Raw genomic sequence first — 25,934 nt, forward strand, 5'->3', positions numbered from 1 at the left:
ATTTCTTCATTTATTTTTAATAAAAGGGAGATACTAAGAGAAATAAAAGAGAGACCAGAGACCCGATCTAGTTCTAGTTTATGGTGATTCTGGGGATTGAACCCACAACTCCAGAGCCTCAGACATGAAAGAATTTTACATCTTTTATTGAGGGGTTAATAGTTTACATTATACACACCCGTACAATTTCTTATCTCCCTGTGAGAGTTCTCTGTAGAGCATTTTTACCCACAACTCAGGTCCTTTCACATTATCATGCATCAGGATCGAGGTTCTCTTCACCCATTCCCTCACCGTTCTTCCCCAGAGTCCTTTACTTTGGTGCAACACCCCCAGGCACGGAAGTCTAGCATAGCCATTATGCTGCTACCACAGGCTACACGTGCATTTTGAATATAGGGCATTTCAGAGGAATTAAATATAAAGAAGCTTCAATTGTGATGACTAAGTTGTAGAGAAGACATAGGAATCAGTCTCTGGACTACTTCAGAATAAAACTATAATGATAAAACCCCAGCTTGTATTACTGTAGGAATAAGCATAAATATATCTTTTTTTTTTTTTTTTTTACTAGCCTTCACTTAAGATGGGATGAATGGAATGGGGAAATACATTTCATTCATTCTGGTGGAGTTGCATTTTCTGGGAAATTGCACTGAACAATTGTCACCATCCTGTAACCGCAGTGGAACCACAATGGCCAAGCAGGCCTGCTCTAATGGGTGAGTACAGCTGCAATTCAAATATATCTTAAAAGAATAATATTCACATGGGTTTATATATATCTCTCCAGCTTAGGGTAAAAGTTAATGGGGATCTAAACATTAAAAATAAGCAGAGGTACAAGGAAAGTTCAACATGTACAGTTGCATTTTTTAAATTAAATTTACCTAAAATAAATGTGACAAAATATGGTGAAATGTTAAATTGGACTGTAGGTACAAGTGAATTTATCACACTGTCTTCTCTATTATTGCAGTTCATAACATAACAAAATTTAAAGGTCTGGAAAAAAAATCATTTGTAAGTGCTATTTCCAGAAAATCCTTCTGGAGGCAGCATTGCATTTTTAAAATTTGTGAAATATGCTATGAAATATTCTAGATGCTGTATTATTACAGGCAAATATTGCTTAGTCTTGTCAGTAATGTGCAAAAAAATATCAGTGAGTCATAATCAAAACATAAATATACATATATATTTAAATTGTTATGTCAATGATCTTCATACCAATACAGAAATATTAAAAGTAAAAGAAAGCAAATATATCTATGAAGAAATTATTATGCAAAACTGTCAAGACTTTCCTTGTGAACTGATTATTTAATCATACATATTTTATCACACATACAATGCGTGTATGCATACACACATACACAACCAATTGTAGCTCTTAGTTCACTGAAGGCAGAAACATAATTATGACAATTGTTTTGTTTTCTTTTAAAAATGTGTGAACATATAATGTAAGATTGGAAACTCACTAATTTCTAGACCAGGTTTGAAATTTCAGTGTTTGCATAAAATGTTTAGGGAATTAGATGAAAGCAAGACTTAGAAAAGATGTTATGGCTAAGGTAAACTGTAAAGTGTGTTAGATATATCTATGGCACGAACCACTTCCTTTGTTTTAAAAAATATCCACATTTCCCCCCATTCTTATGGAATGAAAATACATATATTTTACATTTTTCAGTAAAAAATGCAATTATAAACAGTTGTGTTTAAGTGCTGATAAGATTTCACCTGTATCAATGTCATCAGACCCTAGGTGTTTCCTTAACATGAGATGGTAATACAGAATTTTCTCAGAATAAATACATGTGATATCACTAAATATGAAATAAAAGCCCACAGTTATACAATTACACAAAGAAAATATTTCTTAATTGTCCAAAACACTAAAAATAAAGAATATAATGTCATAATAATGTTTGGGGGAAAAATCAAGTATCTTATTATGGTTTTTAATTGTATGTGCTCATAGCACCCTCTGGTGGGTTGGATAAACTAGACAAAAAGGCAGATGAATAAAAACATGAACAAAATTCACAGGACTCATTGATTCAATCCTTCTTCACCAGCAGATATTTTTTTCTTTTTACTTCATCTTTATTCTATGAAAAGTATTGTGCTGAATGTTATTCAGGACTCAAACAAGAAAATCAAGATAACTGAATGAACATAAAGATGTAGAAAGGCAGCAGAGGAAAAAATAAGGGTACTAAAAAGTGAAAATGGGATCCAAAATGTAAACCTTTATAATTCAAAACTGCTAAAAAAAATACTTCAGAATTTGTTTATTTTAAAAAATCGTCAATGTTAACAAAATCAGAGTAAAGACACTAAATATACCTGCATCAATAAATTTTCTCTACTATTTTAGGCATGAACATTTGTATGTATACCCACATAAAAGTCAACTTCCTCAACCCTCAGACATTATATTTAATAATATTAAAGCAGTGCATCTAGCACAATAAATTTTTTCTTTACTATTTCCATAGAAAAACTGGCATATATTTGAAATTTTTAAGCTATCTTTATTTGATAGAGAACCAGGTATCAAGGGGATGCATTATGCATTCTAACGTGAACTCAGCCAGGTGAACAACCACCCATCCCATAATTATGTACACTTTGAGGATGTTTTTAATTTTAAGGAATTTGTGCAAACTCTAATAATTTAATAGTTTATTTTAGATATATACTTATGGCTTAAAAATTAAAGGAAGATCAATTTAGAAGTTTCTAGAATGTAGGTATCAATGATAAATGTGATTTAGCCTCAAAATATAAAAGCACATGTTAGCTAAAGAACATTACCTTCAGAGCTTTTGCCACTTGGACATGGTTATCATAGACCACAATGTCAATTGTCAGATTCTGCAGTTTGTGGACATGATTCAAATCCCCCTGAAGAACAAGATCTTGTATTGAGACTCTCCAAGACGGGAATGGTGTCCTAGTGCCATCCCATACCTGCCAAAAACAGGGAGAGAAAAATTGAACAACCTTTTTGCAGAACTGTGTTGATTAAATGAGTTATTTAATTATCTAATTAGTTATTTAACAGTCAATACAAAAATGCAATTAAGTGTATTAGCAAATATATGCTAAACTTAAATGTGATGCAGGTATTATTATTATTATTATTATTATTATTAAAGGACTGGTTGTCTATAAGTCATGCAGAAAATGTAAAGAAAATACGCTTATGGGCTTATTAATGTATATATGTTAAATTCATCTTTTTTATTCTGTGTGATTTGTTTCCCTTTTATTATTTAGCAATTTAGTATTATTCTTTGCTTTCATTTTTTAGTTTACTGTTGAATATTTTTCAGGCAACTTATTCTTCTAAAGCATAACTGTCAATGGATTCATATCATAATGTAGATGCAAACACATTGATAGAACTGATTACTAGGGCCGGGTGGTGGCGCACATGTTACAATGCCCAAGAACCTGGGTTCAAGCCCCTGGTTGCCACTTGCAAAGGAAAACTTCACAAGTGGTGAAGTGCAGGTGTCTCTCTATCCCTCTCTCTCTACTTCCCCCTTCTCCTCAATTTCTGGCTATCTCTATCCAATAAAGATAGTAAAAAAATTTAAAAAAAAGAAATGATTACTATTCATTTGGGTTGTTTCAAATGTTAGTACTTTAAGTAATTCGTAGTTATATCATTTTATTGATGGTGTTCAGGGCAGATCACACCAGAAATACAATACTTTGGCATTGATATTATTTTTAATTAGAAGTTACTTAAGAAATGAGCTGGGCAGGAAGGACACTGATCATCCTTTGTTTTGTGAAAGCATTAGCTAAATTTCTCAGGTGAAAAATTACCTTATTTAAAATGGAATGATAAAAGGCATCCTCATTACTACAGCAAGATAATTCAGAGCTCAGAATGACTATGTAAATAAATTCTGTATTGCCCAAACCTGAGTGGAAATAGTTTAGTTTGTTAGAGCACAGTTATTAGTATGTCTGTGGCTCCAAGATCCCTGGTTTAATTTTTTTTTTTAAATATTTTCTGTTTATTTTAATGAGAGATAAAGATACAGAGACCAGAGCACTGCTCAGCTCTGGCTCATGGAGGTGCCGGGGATTAAACCTGGGGATCTTGGAGCTCCATGCATGAAAGTCATTTTGTATAACCATTATGCTCTCTCCCAGCCTCCCAGGTTCAATCTCTAGTAGCAACAAAATCCACAACCAAGCACTGCTCTGGTCTCTCCTTTGTCTCACTCTCTCTGTGTTTAACACTAAGATAAATAAATACATAAATCTTAAAAAAAAAAAAAAAAACTTGTACAAGCCTTTGCTTTCTGACAAGAATGTCTAAAATGAATTATAAGCTGGATACTTCACTCAATTCTGACTCTTTATCACTAGAACCGGTACCCCCCCATTAACACACAGTACACACAATTTAGAAAAAAAAATATGTCATCACTTTTCTGACAACCCAGTAAGGGGGACAAAAGAAAAAGATTTTATATCTAATAATAAACTTTTACAAGTAGCTCTGATAGTTTTCTTAAATATAGATTCCTAGCTTTTAAGAAAAGATTCTGACCTTTGTCTATATTCCACTTTGTTCTGATTTGAAAAAGATCTTAAAAAGTACAACTATCGTTCTCCTATGTTCAGCTTTATGAATATGAATGAGTAAAAGCCTAGGTGCTAAAAAAAAAAAGAAAAGGAACACTGAACTGTTACGTAAGCGACATTTTGGGAAAGGATGGAAACATGAACACAGCACATTATACACTACTATAGAGACATAAGCTACTCTGCATAGAGGAGGGAATCCAGAGACAAGCTGAACTATGCAATACTATAAAAAGACTGACAAGAGGCATCTGATAGGAGATGGACAAAAACAAACAGGTTCTTTGAGTAAGGAAATACTCTGTTTCTACAGAGAAAACATTGGTCAGTATCAGCTCTCAGAGGAAGTACTAGATAAAACTGGTGACACTATCACATTATCAAATAAACAGTCATTGCATTTTTATCACGCTCTGTCCCCTAAAGATTCAAAGAATCAGAAAAATCCCTCTGGGAGCAGTAGCTAGTATTATGCAACAAAACAAAAGAAACAGACAAAAGCTGATTTTTTCCCTAGTCAAAATTTCTTTTATTTGTGTGTACAATGACTCATCTTCTCCCCTTCTTTGCTTAAATTAGTGAATTTTCCAGGACTTCTTGAACATAACAAAAGAAGAAAGTGCAACTTTTAAAATTATTTAAGTATTTTTATTTTTTTAACAATATATATATATATAAACATATATATATATATATATATATATATATATATATATATGTAGAGAAAGAGACAGAGAGAGAGAGAGAGAGGGAGAGGAAGAAAGGGAGAGAAAGAGAGAGCCAAAGAAACTGAAGAAATGCCCAGCTCTGGCTTATGATGGTGCTGCGGACTGAACCTCAGACATTAGAGCCTCAGGCATGAGTCTTTTGCTTATCCGTTTAACACATCTCCCCAGCCCCCAAATTTTCCTTTATTTATATCATTACTAACCTTGGAATTTCATCATTATTTTGTTTGCTAAATTTGCTAGAAATTATCAAGTTAAAGAAACATATTGGGGCCGGGTGGTGACTCACCATGTTGAGCGCATGTTACAGCATAAAAGGACCCAGGTTTGAGGCCCCAGTCCCTGCAGGGGAAAAGATTCACAAATGGTGTAGCAGGACTACAGGTCTCTCTCTCTTCCCTCTAGCACTCCCCTACCCTCTCAATTCCTGGTTGTCTCTATCCAACAAATAAAGATAATTTAAAAAAATAAAGGAAGTGTATTAAATCCGTTATACCAAATATATATATTTAAACTTCTTTACTGGGGGGTTAGTGGCTTACAGTCAACAGTAAAATACAATAGTTTGTACATGTGTAGTACTTCCCAGTTTTCTACATAACAATTCAATGCCCACTAGGTCCTCCTCTGCCATCATGTCGCATGATCTGAACCTTCTCCCACCCATCCCAGAGTCTTTTACTTTGGTGCAATACATCAACTCCAGTCCAAGTTCTGCTTAGGGTTTTCCCTTCTGAGCCTGTTTTTCAAATTCTATGAGTGAGATAAAAAATATGGAATGCTTCACGAATTTGCATGACATCCTTGCACAGAGGCTATGCTAATGTTTTCTGTATCATTCCAATTTCAGTATTTATGCTGCTGAAGGAAATGTGCCAAATATTTTTATAATCCAGAGAAATGATCATATAATTTTAACATTCACAAAGATAATTACAGTTTTCCTAAGATTAAAGCCATTTCTGAATCCTAAAAATAAACTGTGATAAACTAAATAAATATATATATTATTTGAACACATACAGGATTCTGCTTTATATCTGCTCAAGAATTCTGGTTTCTATATTAATGAATAAATCTGCAATATGTGTCTTTTTTTCTTGAGATGTTGGACTGCTTTTCATCTAACTCATTTTCATTTTGAGGCATTTGCCAAGTATGTTCACAGAAGCATTTCAGTAATTAATTCAATAACTTAAAAACCTAAATTATATATAAATTTAAACAGTCAGCCTTGACTTTAAAGCTATTATTTCCTTAATTTACCTGTATAAAAAAGCTAGATGCAATATTTTCTGATGTTAGTTTTCTTCACATATGTAAATATTTTTGTCTCATTCCAGAGCTGAGCAATGCTCTGGTCTATCGGTGTCTCTATCTACCTACCTACATATCTATCTTATCCTCTGTATCTCTCTCATTGAAATAAAAATATGTTTAATTAAAAAATTAACAATACAGGGATAACAAAATAGCATACTTGGATAGTGTGCTGCTTTGCCATGTGCATGACTCAGGTTTAAGTCTGGCTCTCACCACACTGAAGGAAACTTTGGTGTTATGTCCCCACCATTCCCTGTCTCACTCTATTTAACACACACACACACACACACTTCTTTTTTAAATCTTTACACTTTCTTTTAAAATCATTATTCTGTCTTACAAGACAGAATTTTTAAAAAAATCATCAAGCATATATAACAATTCCTATAGGCACTACTATTGGGAGTAAGTACTTTCTTTTTTATTTTATTAATGGATTTGTTTGTTGGCTAGAGACAGAGAGAAAGTGAGAAAAAGGGGGAGAGAAAGAGAGACAAATCTGCAGCAGTGATATAACACTCTTCAAAACTGCCCTCTGTAGGTCAGGCGTGGGGTCTTGAAGCTGGGTCGTAGTGCATCAAACATATATGCTCTACCTGGTGCACTAACTTGCTCATCCGCTGGGAATTAGTACTTTCATGCAAGGCTAAAAGTTGTTTAAAAGGGAACTTTTTTAAAAAAAACTTTATTTATTTGATATGATAGAAAGAAGTTTAGAGGGAACGTGGAAAGAGAAGGAGAGAGAGAGAGGCACCTGCAGCACTGTATCACCACTCGTGAAGCTTTCCCCTTGCAAGTGGGGATTGGGAGCTTAAACCCGGGTCTTTGTGCACTGTAATGGGTGTGCTTAATCAGGAGCACTACCTCCCAGCCCCTGCTGAAAGTGGAACAATCTTTACAAGGGACAACTTAGTAAGAGCTACCAAAATTTCAAGAGTTCATGAATTTAAAAAAATAATAAATTAATTTATTTCTATTGTGAGAGAGGAAGAATAAAAAGAGGGTGTCACTACCAGGCCACCACATCACCTGGGCCCTAGTCAGGGAGCCCTGGCATTTCCACACAGACATGATGGACCTAGACTTCTAACTGATCCCTTTCGCCACTGTTATTGCCACTGTTATTGCCACTGTTATTGCCACTGTTATTGCTCATCTCCATCAGGAACAACATAATGGACCCCCAACATAATGGTCCCAATAGGACCTAGCCCTCAATGTGGATCAACAATGGCAGGGACTCTTCCATTCTCCGAAGGGAGGTTGGACAACATACTCCACCTACCACCCAAGGAAGATGGGTCCTGAAATTAGTGCAGCCTGGAATGTTCACAGCCATGACCATAGAATGTGAGCTCAGACCTACAGGGATGCAGAGGTTACATAGGCTCCTGTGCTGAATATGGGCCCCAGATCAAATTGATGGGGTTTACAGTTAACAATATTTATATACTTTCCCCTTATTTAGGAGCTACTCTCTTTCCTGATCCAGCTTTCTAGTCCTTTTTCCAACTATGATACCATCTCCCCAGACAATAACCTGGGTCAACCTGCATATTAGCTCTCAGACTCAGGCAAAAACTGGTAAAGTCATGGGCCCCTTGGAATATACCTAAAATAGATCTATAAGCTTTTTCCAAAATGGAGACCCCAAATTTTCATCAGCAATATTCCAGCCTTTAGGTTCATGATTAGTCAATAATTTGTTCTGCTTTTTATCTTAACTCTTTTTCAGCCATCAGGTTCCAGATGCTACCATGATGCGAACTGGACTTCCCTGGGCAGATGACTCCACCATGTGTCTTGGAGTCCCGCCTCCCCAGACCCCTGCCTCACAAGGGAAAGAGAGAGACAGGCTGGGAGTATGGATCGACCTGCCAATGCCCATGTTCAGCAGGGAAGCAATTAAAGAAGCCAGACCTTCCACCTTCTGCATCCCACAATGACCTTGGATCCCTAATGCCAGAGGGATAAAGAATAGGAGAGCTATCAAGGGAGGGGACTGTATGGAGATCTGGGATGGGCACTGTGTGGAAATATACCCCTCTTATTCTACAGTCTTGTCTATATTTCTATTTTATAAATAAAAAATAAAAAACAAACAAAAAAAAGAGAACTGCTCCTATCTGGCAGGTGGCTGGGACTGAACCTGTGGTTTCTTGTGACCCAGGCATGCAAGTTGGTATTCTAAAGGGCCAAGCTATCATCCTTGCCCTTAAATGAGCAATTCTATTCCACATAATTCATTTTCAAAGATAAACGACAGATGACAGATGCTTAAGTCAACTTGCTAAATTCACCAATTGAATGCAAGTTTTTTAAAAAAGAGTAGTTAATCAACAAGAGAAAGGGGAAGTAGTTTATATCTATATATGTATTGGTGAAATGAGGAAGGGTTAACAGCTGAGTCAGCATAAACCTAGGCATACATGCAAGACAGACCACCAGAGGACAGGAAAAATGGCTGAGGATAGATGGGAAGAGAGGTAGGTGTATACTGAGCATTAAGAGGCACATTTGGCAGGAGTCAGGCGGTAGCGCAGCAGGTTAAGCGCACTTGGCGCAAAGTGCAAGTACCTGATTCAAGCCCCCAGCTCCCCACCTGCAAGGGAGTCACTTCACAGGTGGTGAAGCAGGTCTGCAGGTGTCTATCTTTCTCTCCCCCTCTCTGTCTCCCCCTCCTCTCTCCATTTCTCTATGTCCTATCCAACAACAATGACATCAATAACAACAACAATAACTACAACAATAAAAAACAAGGGCAACAAAAGGGAAAATAAAAAAAAGACACATTTGGAAACACAAACAGGGCCACACAACCATTCCTCCACACATCTATTTTGTGACTGAATACTTTAATTGCATTGGAGTCTACCCCATTTATGTAAAAGTACCCCTCTTTGTTTACTTTCTAAAATGGCTCATTAAATGAATGTATGTCTCAAACCCAGTCCTCCTTGACTAATAAAATCTTGAAAATGCCTTGGATAAAAAAAATAAATTAAAAAAAATTAAAAAATTCATGCCAGGGAGTCGGGCGGTAGTGTAGCGCAGTGGGTTAAGCGCATGTGGTGCAAAGCACAAGGACCAGCATAAGGATCTCAGTGTGAGCTGCAGGGCTCCCCACCAAGCAGTGAAGCAGGTCTGCAGGTGTCTATTTTCTCTCCCCCTCTCTATCTTCCCCTCCTCTCTCCGTTTCTTTCTGTCCTATCCAACAATAAGAACATCAATAACAATAATAACTACAACAACAAGAACAACAAGGGCAACAGAAAGGAAATAAATATTTTTAAAAATCTTTAAAAAAAGAATTAAAAAAAATTCATGCCATATAAAGAAAAAAATAGTGAACTATGCTTTCCAAAATTCATTTCTACCTGGAATCTGGGAAATAACCCCATTTGTAAACACTGCCTGTGCAAAAGTAAATTAAACATACTACGTAAGATATTCTTAAAACAGGATACAAAAGGCATAAAGTCATATGACAACAAACCCAGAGATGAAGCGACATATCCAGCAAATAAAGGAACACTTGAGGGGCTGGGTGATGGCACACCTGGTTGAACACAAATGTTGCAATGTGAAAGGACCGGGTTTGAGCTCACAATCCCCACCTGCAGAAGGAAAGCCTTGAAAGTGGTGAAGCAGTGTTGCAGGTGTCTCTCTCTCCCCCTTTCCTCTCAATTTCTGGATATCTTTATCTAATAAATAAATCAAGATAATACCAAAAAAATTTTTAAAGGAATACCATGGATGATCAAAAACAATAAAAAGTCATAAAAGGCAAACATGGATTTTTTTTTTCCACCAGCTTAAGTAGGAGTGTAGCTCTGCTGACACACTGATTTTAAACATCTGGTCTCTGTAACTATGAAGAACACACTTATATTACTAGAATTGCCTGGTTTGTGTTAACTTGTTATGGCCTCCATACAATGAAAGGGATTTTTGGAGTGGTGACTTGGAATAATCTCTATAGTAAGAATTAAGATATATATATATATATATATATATATATATATATATATATATATATATATATTTATATATATATATATATATATATATATATACCTTAAAGCAAAAGTGCACAATACTTTGCAGTCAATAAATGAAGCAAGCAAGTAGAAAGACCTAAAAAGACACCATAAAGTTCATAATGAAATAGTTTCTACTTAGACCTAGATACTCTCCTCACCTACTTTCTATTACATTTCCCTCACTCCAACATTAACCATGTCAGATAAAGTAAGGACTGCAAAAGCTGAATAGGGCAAGAGACTGGCATACTTTAATGATGACTCTTTAGTCACTATGGGGCCACCCCATCAGCTGGGGCCCTAGTTGGGGAGTCCTGGGAAACCTACACAGACATGATAGACCTAGACCTCGAATAGATCCCTCTCTCTCCACTGTTACTGGCCATATCCATCAGAAACAACATAATAGACCCCTTTGGGGGCCCCCATAGGATCTTGCCCTCAATGTGGATCAACAATGGTAGAGAATGTTCCATCCTCTGAAGGGGAGTTGGATAGCATACTCTATCTACCACCTGAAGAAGATGGGTCCTGAAATTGGTGCAACTCAGAATGTTCCTACTGATGACCATAGAATGCAAGTTCGGACCTACAAGGATATAGAGGTTACATAGGCTCCTATGCTCAAGATGGGCCCCAGATAAGATAGATGGGGTTTACAGTCAATAATATTTATATACTTTCCCCATATTTGGGAGCCACTTTCTTCCCTGATCCAGCTTTCTAGCCATTTTGCCAGCCATGACACCATCTCCCCAGACAATATAACCTAGGTCCACCTGCATATCAGATGTCAGGCTCAGGAAAAAACTAATAAAGTCATGAGCCCTCTGAATTATACCTAAAATAGACCTACTCTCTATTTCCGAAACAGAGACCCCAAATCTTCATCTGCAATATTCCAGCCTTTAGGTTCATGTTTAATCAGCAATTTGTATGGCTTTATACGTTAACTCCTTTTTAGACACCATGTTCCAGATGCTACCATGATGCCAACTGGACTTCCCTGGACAGATGACTCCACCAGTGTGTCCTGGAGCTCCACTTCCTCAAAGCCCTGCCCCACCAGGGAAAGAGAGAGACAGGCTGGGAGTATGGATCGACCTGCCAATGCCCATGTTCAGCAGGGAAGCAATTAAAGAAACCAGACCTCCCACCTTCTGCACTCCATAGTGATCCTGATTCCATACTCCCAGAGTGTTGGGTAGTTGCCATCTCCCCCTGGCTTCTGCTTAACCATCTGCCTATATAGGGATTTTACTGATCCAAAGCTTTGGTCTATTTACATAAATCACTTTTACATAAAGCACTCCAGGGCATTGGTGGTTCTATGATAGGATTCTCTCCTGCTCCACCCCCTCCTTGTCACACACTGATCCCTTCTTTGTCACACTCTGATTTTCACCAGTCACTTTTCTCTCCACCCTCTCTATATCACATCCTGTTTCCACCCTACTTGGAGAGTATAAAAACAGCTGCTCTTCTGATTAAAGACACTTGGAAATTGCTTTCCGGCTCCGAGAGTTCCAGAGTGTTATCTCCTGTGGAAGTTGGTGCAGCACGAGTTCCTGATCCCTCTCCCACACAGCAGCCTAGATCAGCTCCAGTTGAGTTCTCTCCAACCCAGAGAGCACTAGCTCGGGAAGAAGTACCCTCAGGCTATCCCGGCATATGGCGCCCGAACAGGGACTGAAATAAGCCCTGAAACATGGACCGGCATCAACGTGGGATCCTACCCCCCCATCGTCCAGATAAGTAAACTTGGCTACCCATCCACCATGGGTTGCCTTTCTACTTACAAAGAGGTTTGCCAAAGCCTCTACTGTTTCATTATGAGACAGTTTCTCTGTCTCTGGAACATTTTACTCTGGGCCACACTTTGGTTCCCTCACTGGGAACTTTGGTTTCTTATGACTGGGATCATAGAGCTTGGGAGATGCACGGAGATTTCTCCTTGGACTTTCTGGATTCCCTCTCTCATGTTTCCCGAGGAAAAGGACTACATTTCGCTCCAGGCCATAATTTCATTCTTTATGACCGTGATCGGAGACCTTGGGACATGCATGGGGATTTCCCCTGGGACTTTCTGGACTTCTTCTCGAATGTTTCCCATGGAGAAGGACTACTCTAATTTGAAGAACATTCTCGAGTACCCTGGCAGTTCCCAAGTATGGAGACACGTGGTTAGTTCTACTCTCCTGATTGGATTCTTTCTTCGATGGGAAGACGCTTTTAAAAATGGGTGCCTCATAACACCCAACCAAAAAGAGGTGTGTACTCCTATGTTCATAGCAGCACAATTCATAATAGCTAAAACCTGGAAGCAACCCAGGTGCCCAACAACAGATGAATGGCTGAGAAAGCTGTGGTATATATACACAATGGAATACTATGCAGCTATCAAGAACAATGAACCCACCTTCTCTGACCCATCTTGGACAGAGCTAGAAGGAATTATGTTAAGTGAACTGAGTCAGAAAGTTAAAGATGAGTATGGGATGATCCCACTCATCAACAGAAGCTGACTTAGAAGATCTGAAAGGGAAACTAAAAGCAGGACCTGATCAAATTGTAAGTAGGGCACCAAAGAAAAAACCCAGTGGTGAGGGGTAGACATGTAGCTTTCTGGGCCAGTGGGGGGTGGGAATGGGCGGGAGGGATGGGTCACGGTCCTTTGGTGATGGGAATGGTGTTTATGTACACTCCTAGCAAAATGTAGACATATAAATCAGTAGTTAATTAATATGAGAGGGGGAAATCAATTGTATGTCTCAAAGGTTCTCAGGAGACAAACTGAATCTTTTTAATAGATAGGCTACGTATTTGATATGCGGACTCTCTCAAAAGCCTAGACCAAGTAGATTGGAGGCTTCCAATAGCACAGCTATATACAAGATACTGGGTACTGTACAGCAAACCTTAACAAAGGGACTTTTCAAAGTTAACCCAATTAACAAATAATGTGATGATAATATTAACTATTGATTGTCTTTTTGAACACTAAGACAGCAGGAACCTCACATCTTCACTATAGAGCCCCTACTTCCCCCAGTCCTGGCACCCATGGATAGGGCTCACTTTCCCGTATGCTTCTCCCAATCCATACCAAATAATATTGCATCCGCCGATCACAACCTAACCAAAGCAACGATTGCCATCACAACATGCTTCACCTCAGAGTGTATCCAGAGACTTCACGTGTGGAATGACAACCCTTCAGCTTCATTACTCGGGTGAGACCTTTCCTTTTTATAGTACACTCTAATTTCATCTCAGGTAGTTCACTTTCTAACAAAGTCCCATAACCTAGACATACACCAGTTTCTGTGAGAGAGAGCGTATGCACACACGTATCCATAAACTACTGCAAAATATATACCTGAAAGCAGGATTACACTAGAGTTTGCAGTGAGTACCTCCCCAACACTTCCTCTCCACTATTCCAATCTTGGGATCCATGTTTGCTCAACAAATTGTTTGGCTTTGTATGTTAACTCTCTTTTCAATCACCAGGTTCCAGATGCCACCAGGATGCTGGCTAGGCTTCCCTGGATTGAAGACCCCACCAATGTGTCCTGGAGCTCAGCTTCCCCAGAGACACACCTTACTAGGGAAAGAGAGAGGCAGACTGGGAGTATGGACCGACCAGTCAACGCCCATGTTCAGCGGGGAAGCAATTACAGAAGCCAGACCCTCTACCTTCTGCAACCCTCAACGACCCGGGGTCCATGCTCCCAGAGGGCTAGAGAATGGGAAGGCTATCATGGGAGAGGGTGGGTTATGGGGATTGGGTGGTGGGAATTGTGTGGAGTTGTACCCCTCCTACCTTATGCTTTTGTTCACTAATCCTTTCTTAAATTAAAAATTTAAATAAAAAAAAAAAAAAGGAAAAAAAAAATAAAAAAAAAAAAAATAAATAAAAATGGGTGCCTGAAGCAATCCAGCAGGAACAGTCAGAAACACCCTAAATGGAATTTCGAGGACCTTTTTGGACTAGGTCGCCCTCCGGGGATTCTTAATCCTACATGGTGAGATCTTGATAATCTGGTTCAAGTTGCATTTCATAAGAGAATGATTTGAATGACTGAATTTTTGTTTGACATTGACTTAAAAAAAATGCTGGACGCAGCCATGATTTCTAGAGACATCCAGAAACAATCCAAAAAGTTGTTTTTTCCCTCCTTTGATTTCTCTTTTACTTCTTGACATGAATCTGAAACGTTTAATCCTGAAAACTATATGAGTTATGGGTGGGGCAGATAGTGCAATGATTATGTTAATTATTCCCATGCCTGAGGCTTTTAACTGTGGTTCTTCTGTTTACCTTTCCACATTTTATTGAGTTTAAACTGTTTAAACAACCTTAAAATCATACTAGAAAGGACTTCCAATTATAATGGAGTTATCAATTATAGTAAACTTCTAATCTGCTACAAGTTTTGTTTGACAAGTAAGTGAATTTCAGCTGTCAAAGTCTTCACATAAAAAAGCATCTACTCAAATGGAATTCCCGGAAATCCATTTGGACCCGTTCTCTGACATCGCCCCCGGAAACCAATGATGTGACCTGGCACGACCTGAAGAAACAGATTCACAGACTCGAAAGCTCACTCTCTACAGAAAAGCAGAATTCTGGTGGCCAACATTCCCCATCGAGACAGACGTGCAGCGTTTCATCCTCTGGCATTTTCTTCTGTGGTCAGCTACTTTGGACTGACACCTCCATCGGACTTACTGGTACACACAGCTGTGTTTCTCAAAGACTAACTTCAGCCAATTGCCTTGAGACTTTATAGACCATGTCCCCTCGCCTGCAGGCTCTGTCCCAGAGGCAGAAAGCTCCCCCTCCTTATTAGGTTATGCCCACAGAGGCATGAAGCGCCCCAAGAGGCAAGAGATGCCCACAGAGGCAGGAAACGCCCTTTGAGGCAAGAGATGCCCCCAGAGGCATGAAGCGTTCCCAGAGGCAAGAAATGCCCTTTCGCCTGCTAGGCCTTGCCCTTTGAGGCAAGAAAAGCTCTCCTTGGCATCACACTGGTTATTGCTGCTCGCCTATTTTGTTTTCCATGTCTTATGCCAGTTCTTTTGAAAACGCCTGTATGATATACGTTTCTGTTCACCCTACAATGGCCATTAGTTAAAAAGAAAGGGGGAATTGTTGGTATGCATGAGACCCCTTCTGTTTCATTTGGTTTAAATCCCCCCTGCTTAACACTATTCTATTTACATAACCACTTCATTCTATTTATATAACTGCTGTTAACAAGCACCTCCCTCCAGGGCATTGGTTCAATCCCCACTGTTTCATGATATGTTTTTGCTCCACCCCCCCTCCTTGTCACACCCTGATCCTCTCCTTGTCACACTCTGATTGTCACCAGTCACTTTTCTCTCCACCCTCTCTATGTCACACCCTGTTGCCACCCTACTTGGCAAGTATATATAAAGATAGCATTGTGAGTTTTAGAGTACTGTACCTTGAATTTAGCTTAGCTCATCTTAGATTGTGCTGTGTCCTGCATGAATAAAGAGATACTGCGTACAACCCAGACATGAGTCCCTGGTCATCTGTTACCCGCCCGTGAAGCCAGCCCGGCGAAAACAACCTAACCCGTCGAAAACAACACCAGAGGGTTAAAGAATAGGAAAGTTATTAGGGGATGGGATGGGATGGGATACAGAGCTCTGGTGGTGGCAATTGTACCACTCTTATCCCATGGTCTGGTCAGTGTTTCCATTTAATTTTTTTTTATTTATTTATTTTCCCTTTTGTTGCCCTTGTTGTCTTTTTTTTTATTGTTGTTGTAGTTATTATTGTTGTTGTTATTGATGTGGTTGTTATTGGATAGGACAGAGAGAAATGGAGAGAGGAGGGGAAGACAGAGGGGGGAGAGAAAGATAGACACCTGCAGACCTGCTTCACCGCCTGTGAAGCGACTCCCCTGCAGGTGGGAAGCCGGGGGCTGGAACCCGGATCCTTACGCTGGTCCTTGCACTTTGCGCCACCTGCGCTTAACCCACTGCGCTACCGCCCAACTCCCAGTGTTTCCATTTTATAAATAAATAAATTTAATAAAAAGAAAAAGGATTAAGTTAAAAAAGCAACACCAGAGTACTGTGAATAATATATAATCAAGTTCATACAAATAGAGAAAAAAAGGTATGCATGGTAAAATATTTCTGAAAAGATACTTGAGAAATGTCCTTCAGTGGTTACCTATTGATAGTTTTGGAGAAGAGACAAAGATGAAGATAAGAGATGGAATCGGGAGTCGGGTGGTAGCACAGCGGGTTAAGCGCACATGACACAAAGCACAAGGATCATCATAAGGATCCCAGTTCGAGCCCCCAGTTCCCTACCTGCAGGAGAGTCGCCTCACAAGCGGTGAAGCAGGTCTGCAGGTGTCTTTCTCTCCCTCTCTGTCTTCCACTCCTCTCTCGATTTCTCTCTGTCCTATCCAACAACAATGACATAATTAATAACTACAACAATAAAACAACAAGGGCAATAAAAGGGAATAAATAAATAAATATTTTTAAAAAGAGATGGAATCAAGAAGAGAATCTTTTCATTATGTATTAATTTTAAATATCTTTCAATTTTCTAGAAACATTGAATATTTTATTAGATATAAATTAAAATAAAATAAAGTATATCTTTACTGAAATACTTCCTGTTTTCTTTAATTCTATTACATTATAGATTCAAATTATAGAGTTAAAATTTATTCAAAATTCTGTTTTTCTTTTCTTTTCATAAAGACTTAGGGCTCTGACATATGTCTTTGAATATGCTTCTGGCTAGTCTTTATAACTTCTGAATGTTACATTCTTAATAAGCTTTTTAATTAACAGCTTTTTAAAACAGCATGTAGAGGAGTATTTTCTTTCTTACTTTCTTTTTTTCCCACTTTTTAAAAAAAATTATTTATTTATTCTCTTTTTTTGCCCTTGTTGTTTTATTGTTGTAGTTATTGTTGTTGTCGTCGTTGTTGGATAGGACAGCTTCACCGCCTGTGAAGCAACTTCCCTGCAGGTGGAGAGCCGGAGGCTTGAACCAGGATCCTCTGGTTGGTCCTTGCGCTTTGTGCCCCCTGTGCTTAACCCGCTGTGCTACCCCGCCCGACTCCCAGTATTTTCTTTCTTAACAACTAAGTATTTGATTTGGGTTTGCAAAAATGTTTTGAGTATTTGTTTTAATATGATGATTTTCTTGCTTATGTAATTTATTTAATCTGAAAACTGTATACAGATACACAAACTTACTGTAGTAACACTGACTTAAAGATATCTACAAATAATCCACTCAAGAAACAAGACTTCTGAAACTGTAATTACCTATGAGAAATTCCATTTATGTTCAGAGAGGTAAACTATGTGTTAGAATTAAGGAAAATGTAGTTTAATACTTGTGGGTCTACAGATATATAAAATCAATCCATATAGTAAATCATGGTTTTAATTCCAACCACTGGTGTATCTACTAGATAATTAACACTAAAATATCACAGTTACTAAAAAAGGGTGCCAAATAACAGAATACTCAGGATGAAAAAGGAAATAACTGGGCTAAATTTACAGTGACCAGATCTTATTTGAAGTAATGTCTGCTTCTTTTTCCTTTTAAAACACAAGTTAAAAATTATTTCTGGTCTGATTTTTGACAGAGAAATTAACTTAAACTTACTCGTTAGGGTCAGCAAGACCATTCATTTGGCTGATCTGTCTGTCATAGGCATGACCCAGATTTGTTGACCCTTATCACACCGAGGGAAGTTTCACTGCTATGGTGTCTTTCTAGCTCTGTCACTCTCTTTATATCTGGAGATGTTGGCCGGGAGCAGTGAAATTCCAGTCAGTGATGACAAAACTAAATAAATACATTAATTAAATAATAGCTATTCAAAATTTTAAATTCCCAGTGATAACACAAAATAAAGATAATTTTGACAGGAGAATAGAAATGCACACAATGTAGAAATACAAGTAAACAAAACAGTAAAATAAAGCCCATACTTTATTTCTACTAAAACAAGAAATACATAAAAGCATACTATATATACTATACTATACTATACTATACTATACTATACTATACTATACTATACTATACTATACTACACTTAAACTATAGATTGGATGAGAGCATTTTTCTCTGGACTCATAGCATAAAGAGGAAATCCGTTTGACACAGAACTTTGGTGGTTGGTGCAGTATGAAACTATACCCCTATAATCTTACAAACCATTATTAAATCTCTAATACGGAAACAATTTTTTTAAAAAACATTTATTTATTCCCTTTTGTTGCCCTTGTTGTTTTACTGTTGTTGTTATTGATGTTGTTATTGTTGGATAGGCAGAGAGAAATGGAGAGAAGAGGGGAAGACAGAGAGAGGGAGAGAAAAATAGACACCTGCAGACCTGCGCACAGCTTGTGAAGGACTCCCCTGCAGGTGGGGAGCCGGGGGCTCGAACCAGGATCCTTATGCCAGTCCTTACGCTTTGTGCCACCTGCGCGAAACTCACTGCGCTGCTGCCCGACTCTCGAAAACAATGTTTGTACACACTTAAAGTTGCTTGAATATCCAGGCTCATCAAAAAAGGCAAGTATATACACATGTAGCTTTTCAGTGAGGCACATCTAAAGTATGTAATACTGAAATGATATCTCAATAAAGTACTTTGAAAAAAATAAAATGGCTAAGTTAGATTTTTCAGTTATTCATGTAATGCACAGCATGAATATTTATTCTATCAGAAAATTGCAGTAAGCGCTTTATTACTTAGAGAGTGCTAACTTACAATTTCCAGTATTTAAAGATACCATGGGACTGGGGAACAGTCAACCTTCATTTATCAAACTCGAGGGCTTGAATTTGAGCTCCTAGCACCACACAGTTGCACATGCACAGTGGGAGCTTAAGGAGTGGTGGAGTGGTATCTCCTCTCTCTGTCTGTCTCTTTCCCTATTTCTCTATGATAGTGAAAGAGAAAGAAGAGAAAATAAAGATTTCACCAGGAACCATGGAATTGTGCAAGTCTTAAAAGCCTTGTTGGGGGACAGGGTGGGGGTGAACCTGGTAGAGTGCACATACTACAATGTGCAAGGACCTGGGTTTAAGCTCCTGATCCCCACCTACAGGGAGAAAACATTGCAAGTGGTGAAGTAGTGCTGCAGATGTCTCTCTGTCTCTCTCCTTCTCTATCTCCCCCTACTCTCTCAATTTCTGATGGCCTCTATCCAATAAATAAATAAATATAATTTAAAAATAAATAAATAAAAACCCTGTTGGAGGGGCCAGGTGGTGGCACATCTAGTTGAGCCCATATGTTACAATGAGCAAGGACTGTGGGGTTCAAGTCCCTGGTCCCCACCTGCAGGGGGAAAGCTTCACAAGTGGTGAGGCAGTGCTGCAGGTATCTCTTTCTCTCTCTCTATCTCCCCTTCCCTCTCAATTTCTGGCTGTTTCTATACAATAAATAAATAAATAAAGATAAGGAATTGGGTGGTAGCGCAGCGGGTTAAGCACACATGGCACAAAGTGCAAGGACGGGAAAAAGGATCCCGGTTCAAACCCCTGGCTCCCTACCTGCAGGGGAGTCGCTTCACAAATGGTGAAGCAGTTCTGCAGGTGTCTATCTTTCTCTCCCCCTCTCTTTCTTCCCTTCCTCTCTCCGTTTCTCTCTGTCCTATCTAACTACAACAACAATGAAAAGCAACAAGGGCAACAAAAGGGAAAATAAATACATAAAAAAAGAGTAAAATAAATAAATAAAGATAATTTATAAAATCCCTGCTTGCAAAAATGATAAATATTAAAGTGAAATAAAAATATCTACCTTTAGAAGAAATGATGCTCCATCCACTTCTGCTTTGGCCAAGAGCTGACAAGTCAGGTCAAAATACTGCATTGGCTGAACATCACACAATTTGACTAGAGTCGAAGAAGGTGAAATATGAGTAGATGCCCAAACCCGTAAGGCTTCAACCATTTTGTGGTCTTCTGTGGTAAAGTTAAAATATCTGCTTGAAGTGCGAGGTATGATGGGTGCTCCCAAAGTTCCCTCAAATGTCAAGGATGCAAAGCCAGAGCTGGTGATACCCTGAGCCTCATTTTTGTATATTTGGATCTAAGAAGGTGGGACACAGTAGAAAAAAAAAAAAGAAAACAGAAAGAGCTTAATGATATAGAACATGAACTAGAGAAATATTGGAGATTATAAACTCTTGCAAGCATGGTTACTGACGAATGATTCTAACAATTTCATATATTCATCACACCAAGTAGTAAAATCAACCGAGCTACATTAAGATCCATAAGATCTACTACACAAAATTTATTTCTGATTTTAAGAGTCATGTGGAAAATTTAGAGATGTCCATTTACTTTTGCTTTTATTAAGATATGACTTACAAATATTAAAGGCTTAATGCCTTTAATATACTTGTGAACATTGTAGGGTAAACTAGAACACTTGAAATTTGAGTTTAAAATGAGTAAAATGTAGATGAAGCAAAGCTTTCATCAATCTAGCTGAGAGGATTCAGACTTGCATAAGGATTCTGCCTTTCTGATGAGACTTGGGTGTTAAACATGAACTTGTGACTGTTCCATTACCTAAAGCAATCTTTTGTCCCTAGAAAGGGTGCCTACTTTTGAGCATGTATATAGGTGGTTGACATTCATATAGTTATTTCATTTTCTTTATGCATATTAATTGGTATATCTTCCCTACAGTTTTACCTCCAACATGTTTGTGTCTTCATTTCTTGCCATCACACGTATAGTTCCGGCTTTTTTAAATTCAGGATTGCTGGGCTTGGGTTTGTGTTTAGTTCACTGACACACATGTAATTATTGATATGGTAATATTTGAATCTACTATCCTATTACACGTTTCCCATCTTGCTCAGCCTGTGAAAATATTTGCTTTCCTATTGCACCTTTTCTATCTCATTCTGGACATATTAGTATTTTATTTACGTCCTCAGAGATATAAAAGAATCATATCTCAAAGTATGTTTGAAATAACCAATATTTTTTATCATATTTGATCTACATTCTATTTCACATTTCCTATTTTTCCATATCCTGGTTTACAATTTCTAATAAAAATGTAATAAACTCTGAAGGTATTAACAATATAGAGGTATAGTTTACTATATTACCCAGCCTTGTAGTTCTCTACCTAATTTATAAATCAACTTTACAATTTTATTTTTGTTTTATAATCTTGTTTTTCTTTTCATAGTCATTTGTCTTCAAGTGAAATTATACGAAGAAATAACATAAAATACTTCTTTTCACATTTATTAATTTACTCTTTGGGAATTATATTTTGTCATTGTCTACCAAATAAAGTTTATGGAGTAATACTTCTCTTTCCTTTGAATACCATCCTTGAGTATTTCTTGTACTATAGAAAAATTGGTTATAGGTTATCTTGTTTATAAACAAATGTCTTCATTTTCACTTTCATTTTGTATTCATTTCAAACTCTTAAGTCTTCTGGTTTTCCCTATTAACATTCACAAGTATATTTTACTTGTTTATTTATTTTACATAAGTACTGCTCAGCTCTTGCTTATGGTGGTACTAGAGATGGAACCTGTGATTTTGATGCCTCAGACTTGAAAAGCATTTTGCAGAATCATTATGTTATCACTTCAGCCCCATAAGTAAATTTACTATGTGTACCTACAAAACTAATATTCTTTAAAAAAGAGAATATTAACACAAGAGAAAGAGAGAAGAAGGGAATCGGAACATCACTCTGGCATGTGTGAGGCTGGCGATAGAGAGTTTGGGACCTCGTGTTTTTAAGTCTAACACTCTTGTCACCTGGGTCACACCACCCTATGCCATACCCTCCAACTCCTGGAGACAAAGAAAGAATATTTTCTCCAGACACTAAGTTCTGGGTAAAATATATATATATATATATATATATAATTTTTTAGTATTTATTTATTCCCTTTTGTTGCCATTGTTGTTATTGATGTCACTGTTGTTGGATAGGACAGAGAGAAATGGAGAGAGGAGGGGAAGACAGAGAGGGGAAGAGAAAGACACCTGCAGACCTGCTTCACTACCTGTGAAGGGACTCCCCTGCAGGTGGGGAGCCGGGGTTTGAACCTGGATCCTTACACGGGTCCTTGTGCTTCCCGCCACGTGCACTTAGCCAGCTGCGCTACCACTTGGCTCCCTTATATACAATTTTAAATAAGCTTTCTAAAATAACCACTTTAAATTAACATAATTTTTTTTTCATAGATGTCATTATTCCCAATAAGGAAATAGACCTGACTGTTTGGTGTATTGCACCAAAGTAAAAGACTCTGGACTCTTGGGGGGGGGGGGCGGTCAGGTCCTGGAACATGATGGTAAAAGAGGACCTAGAGGGGGTTAGACTGTTTTGTGGAAAACCGGAAAATGTTACACATGTACAAACTACTTTTTATTTTATTGTCGACTGCAAACCATTAATCCTCCCAATAGAGGAAAAAAAAATGACAGCTACCACCACCACCTTTCTATTATATGGAATTTGTCAGTTCTCTACCAGATTATTTCAAAGGTTTCACCAAGGATTTGGTTAAGTGTACTTTTGCTTTTCTTTGTTATCGCAAAGGTTTCACACCACATTGGGATGAAGTTTTCAGAAAGAAAGAAGGAGGTAGAGACAGAAAGATAGCGAGAAAGATACTACAACACTAGAACTTCTCCTGGTGTGAAGAGGACTGAACTAGAACCTGGGTGATCTACATGACAAAGCTGGTGCTTTGCCCAAATGAGTTATCTGTCTGGCTTTCTTCACTCCTCCCTCTCCATCATGCTTCTTCCCTCCTTCTGCATCCTTTCTCTTTGATCAAAGCGTTGAGCAACCCTGGCTATTGGCAAATCTCTATTCTTTATTATTACAAATACAAATATTCCCCATTCAGGTTCTTTTGCCCTGGATTTCAAATTATGTCATTCATGATTTGAAGTTATCCCAAGACTCCTGAGGGTCTGTTAATTTTTCTCTAATCCTTGCTCCTTAGACTAGATACCTTCTATTTCTTTATTTTGAGTAAATACAGGTATAGATAATCTGAAATAGAACCCATTTCATACACCTTTTTGTTTATTTGCTGTTCTTTGCAGTTACTCATTTGCTGTTCAGTTTTTCTAGTTTCTACATCTCTGATGAATTTTTCGCATCTTGCAATCATTTAAAGATACGTTTCTTTAGTGTATTGAATATACACTGTTTTACTCTCTAGGTATACTTATTATAAACATCTTAAAAGTTTTTGCTTTTAAACAGGAAATAAATAACACTGCCATAAAATGAAAGATAACACAGCTGGATATATGAACATTAAGCATGTGATGGAGTAGCAGCTGCCAAAAGATCACAACTCCTATCAACTAGGGAAAGCAACAAAAAGATACCTGGAGTCTCCTAACATCACAACTGGAACTTCTAAAGAAATTCACCTTGCCGTAGGCGGGTGCAGGCTTGAGTGGACAAGCATGCAGGATAAACACTCAAGACAACAGCTTGACTCCAGAAGTGGCAGTCAATTTAATAATGCTGTATTCATCCTTCTCTTCCTGACTTACACCACCTAAAACTATTACTACTGGTTCCATCTAAAGTTGAGACAAAGACTGGGATTTTAGAGTTTCTGGTCTAATCTCTAGGTCTGATTTTGGTGCATGGGGTTAAGTGGTGACTAGCTTTCACTTTTTTTTTATGTATAGATGTCCAGTTTTCCAGCACTATTTGTGGAGGAATCCTGTCTTTCCCCACTGAGGTGTTTTCACCCCTTTGTCATATATATTTGGTGGCTATATACATGTGGGGCCATATTTAGGTTGTTGAGCTGTGCAAATTATACCTTCAATCTGTGAAAACGAACAATATCTCCATTTTTATAAACTATTGGAAGGGTTTCATAATTTCCACTAAAGAGCAGGCAGGTTAACCTTACATTTGTCTGGTCCACAATTGTTATAACTGAGCAATAATCTGAAAGACACACAAAAAATACCTTTTAGTAACTTCAAAGCATTTGTCAAAGTAAGATATGTTGAGTTCAAAGTACACAGGTAATCTTAGTGTTCCTTTAATTTTAATTAAGTTTTCATAGAGTCAAAACATTAGGTATTTTCCTGCCTTTCAAAATACCCTGCCAATTATTTTACAAAAGTGTTCTATAAAACTTAATTTAAAAACCTCTAGTAAAAGACTTATGAATATATATGTAGGGAAAATGTTAATTATTTCATTACTTCAAAGTTTAGGTATCACAAAGTGGATGAAATTAATTTACAAAACAAACAAGACTAGAAGATAATTTCAGCAAATGTCATGTAGTGTCAATAAACTCTACATAACAATCCCATGAAAACTGGTATAAAATATGGGAATTTATCATAAATGTCTAGTTAAAATGTGCAATTCATAGGAAACTATATTAAAACAAACTCAAAGGGAAAATGACTTTCTGAGGACACATTTGAACAAGAGAAGGATCTTATTCAACTTAAACTGGCAAACAAGCAAAAAAAAAAAAAACTAATAGCGGGGGTCAGGTGGTAGTGCAGCGGGTTAAGCACACATACTGCAAAGTGCAAGGACTGGTGTAAGTACTCGGGTTCGAGCCCCTGGCTCCCTACCTGCAGGGGGGTCCCTTCATGAGCAGTGAACAGGTCTGCAGGTGTCTGTCTTTCTCTCCCGCTCTCTCCATTTCTCTCTGTCCTATCCAACAACAATGACATCAATAACAGCAACAACCACAACAATAAAACAACCAGGGCAACAAAAGGGAAAAAAACAGCCTCCAGGAACAGTGGATTTGTGGTGCAGGTACCCAGCCCCAGCAATAACCCTGGAGGCAAGAATGGAAGGAAAGAAGGAAGGAAGGAAGGAAGGAAGGAAGGAAGGAAGGAAGGAAGGAAGGAAGGAAGGAAGGAAGAAAGAAAGAAAGAAAGAAAGAAAGAAAGAAAGAAAGAAAGAAAGAAAACTAAGAAAAAAAATTAAAAAATAAAAACAAAAACTAATAGAGTACCATTAAAGCAGTAACTTCAAACACTTTCATAGTTTTAATAAATGTGTTGATCTTACTACCCTTCTCAGTACTCAAATAGTAACCCCTTTTTCTACTCCAGGGTGAGAACTGAAAGTGAGGTATCTGTGTGAATCAATGGCCTAAGATACACCTAGGG

At 37.8% G+C, this 25,934-nt stretch overlaps 1 protein-coding gene and 1 non-coding gene across 4 annotated transcripts in view; both read right to left on the reverse strand.

Annotated features, from left to right (window-relative positions):
* Nucleotides 1-25,934, reverse strand: part of POT1 (protection of telomeres 1) — an 82,459-nt gene that overhangs the window by 24,337 nt on the left and 32,188 nt on the right. For all 3 annotated transcript variants that reach the window (XM_007538040.3, XM_060196517.1, XM_060196518.1), the window contains 3 exons: nucleotides 24,605-24,735; nucleotides 20,557-20,847; nucleotides 2,827-2,982 (listed from right to left, as the gene is read on the reverse strand). In XM_007538040.3, coding sequence (XP_007538102.2) covers nucleotides 2,827-2,982; nucleotides 20,557-20,847; nucleotides 24,605-24,735 — 578 coding nt within the window. The remainder of the gene's footprint in view (nucleotides 1-2,826; nucleotides 2,983-20,556; nucleotides 20,848-24,604; nucleotides 24,736-25,934) is intronic.
* Nucleotides 6,116-6,220, reverse strand: LOC132540029 (U6 spliceosomal RNA). Its single transcript, XR_009551311.1, has one exon. It is a non-coding gene; the product is annotated as a U6 spliceosomal RNA (small nuclear RNA).

Source organism: Erinaceus europaeus, chromosome 8, assembly GCF_950295315.1.
Source record: "Erinaceus europaeus chromosome 8, mEriEur2.1, whole genome shotgun sequence".
Classification (NCBI taxonomy): Eukaryota; Metazoa; Chordata; class Mammalia; order Eulipotyphla; family Erinaceidae; genus Erinaceus; species Erinaceus europaeus.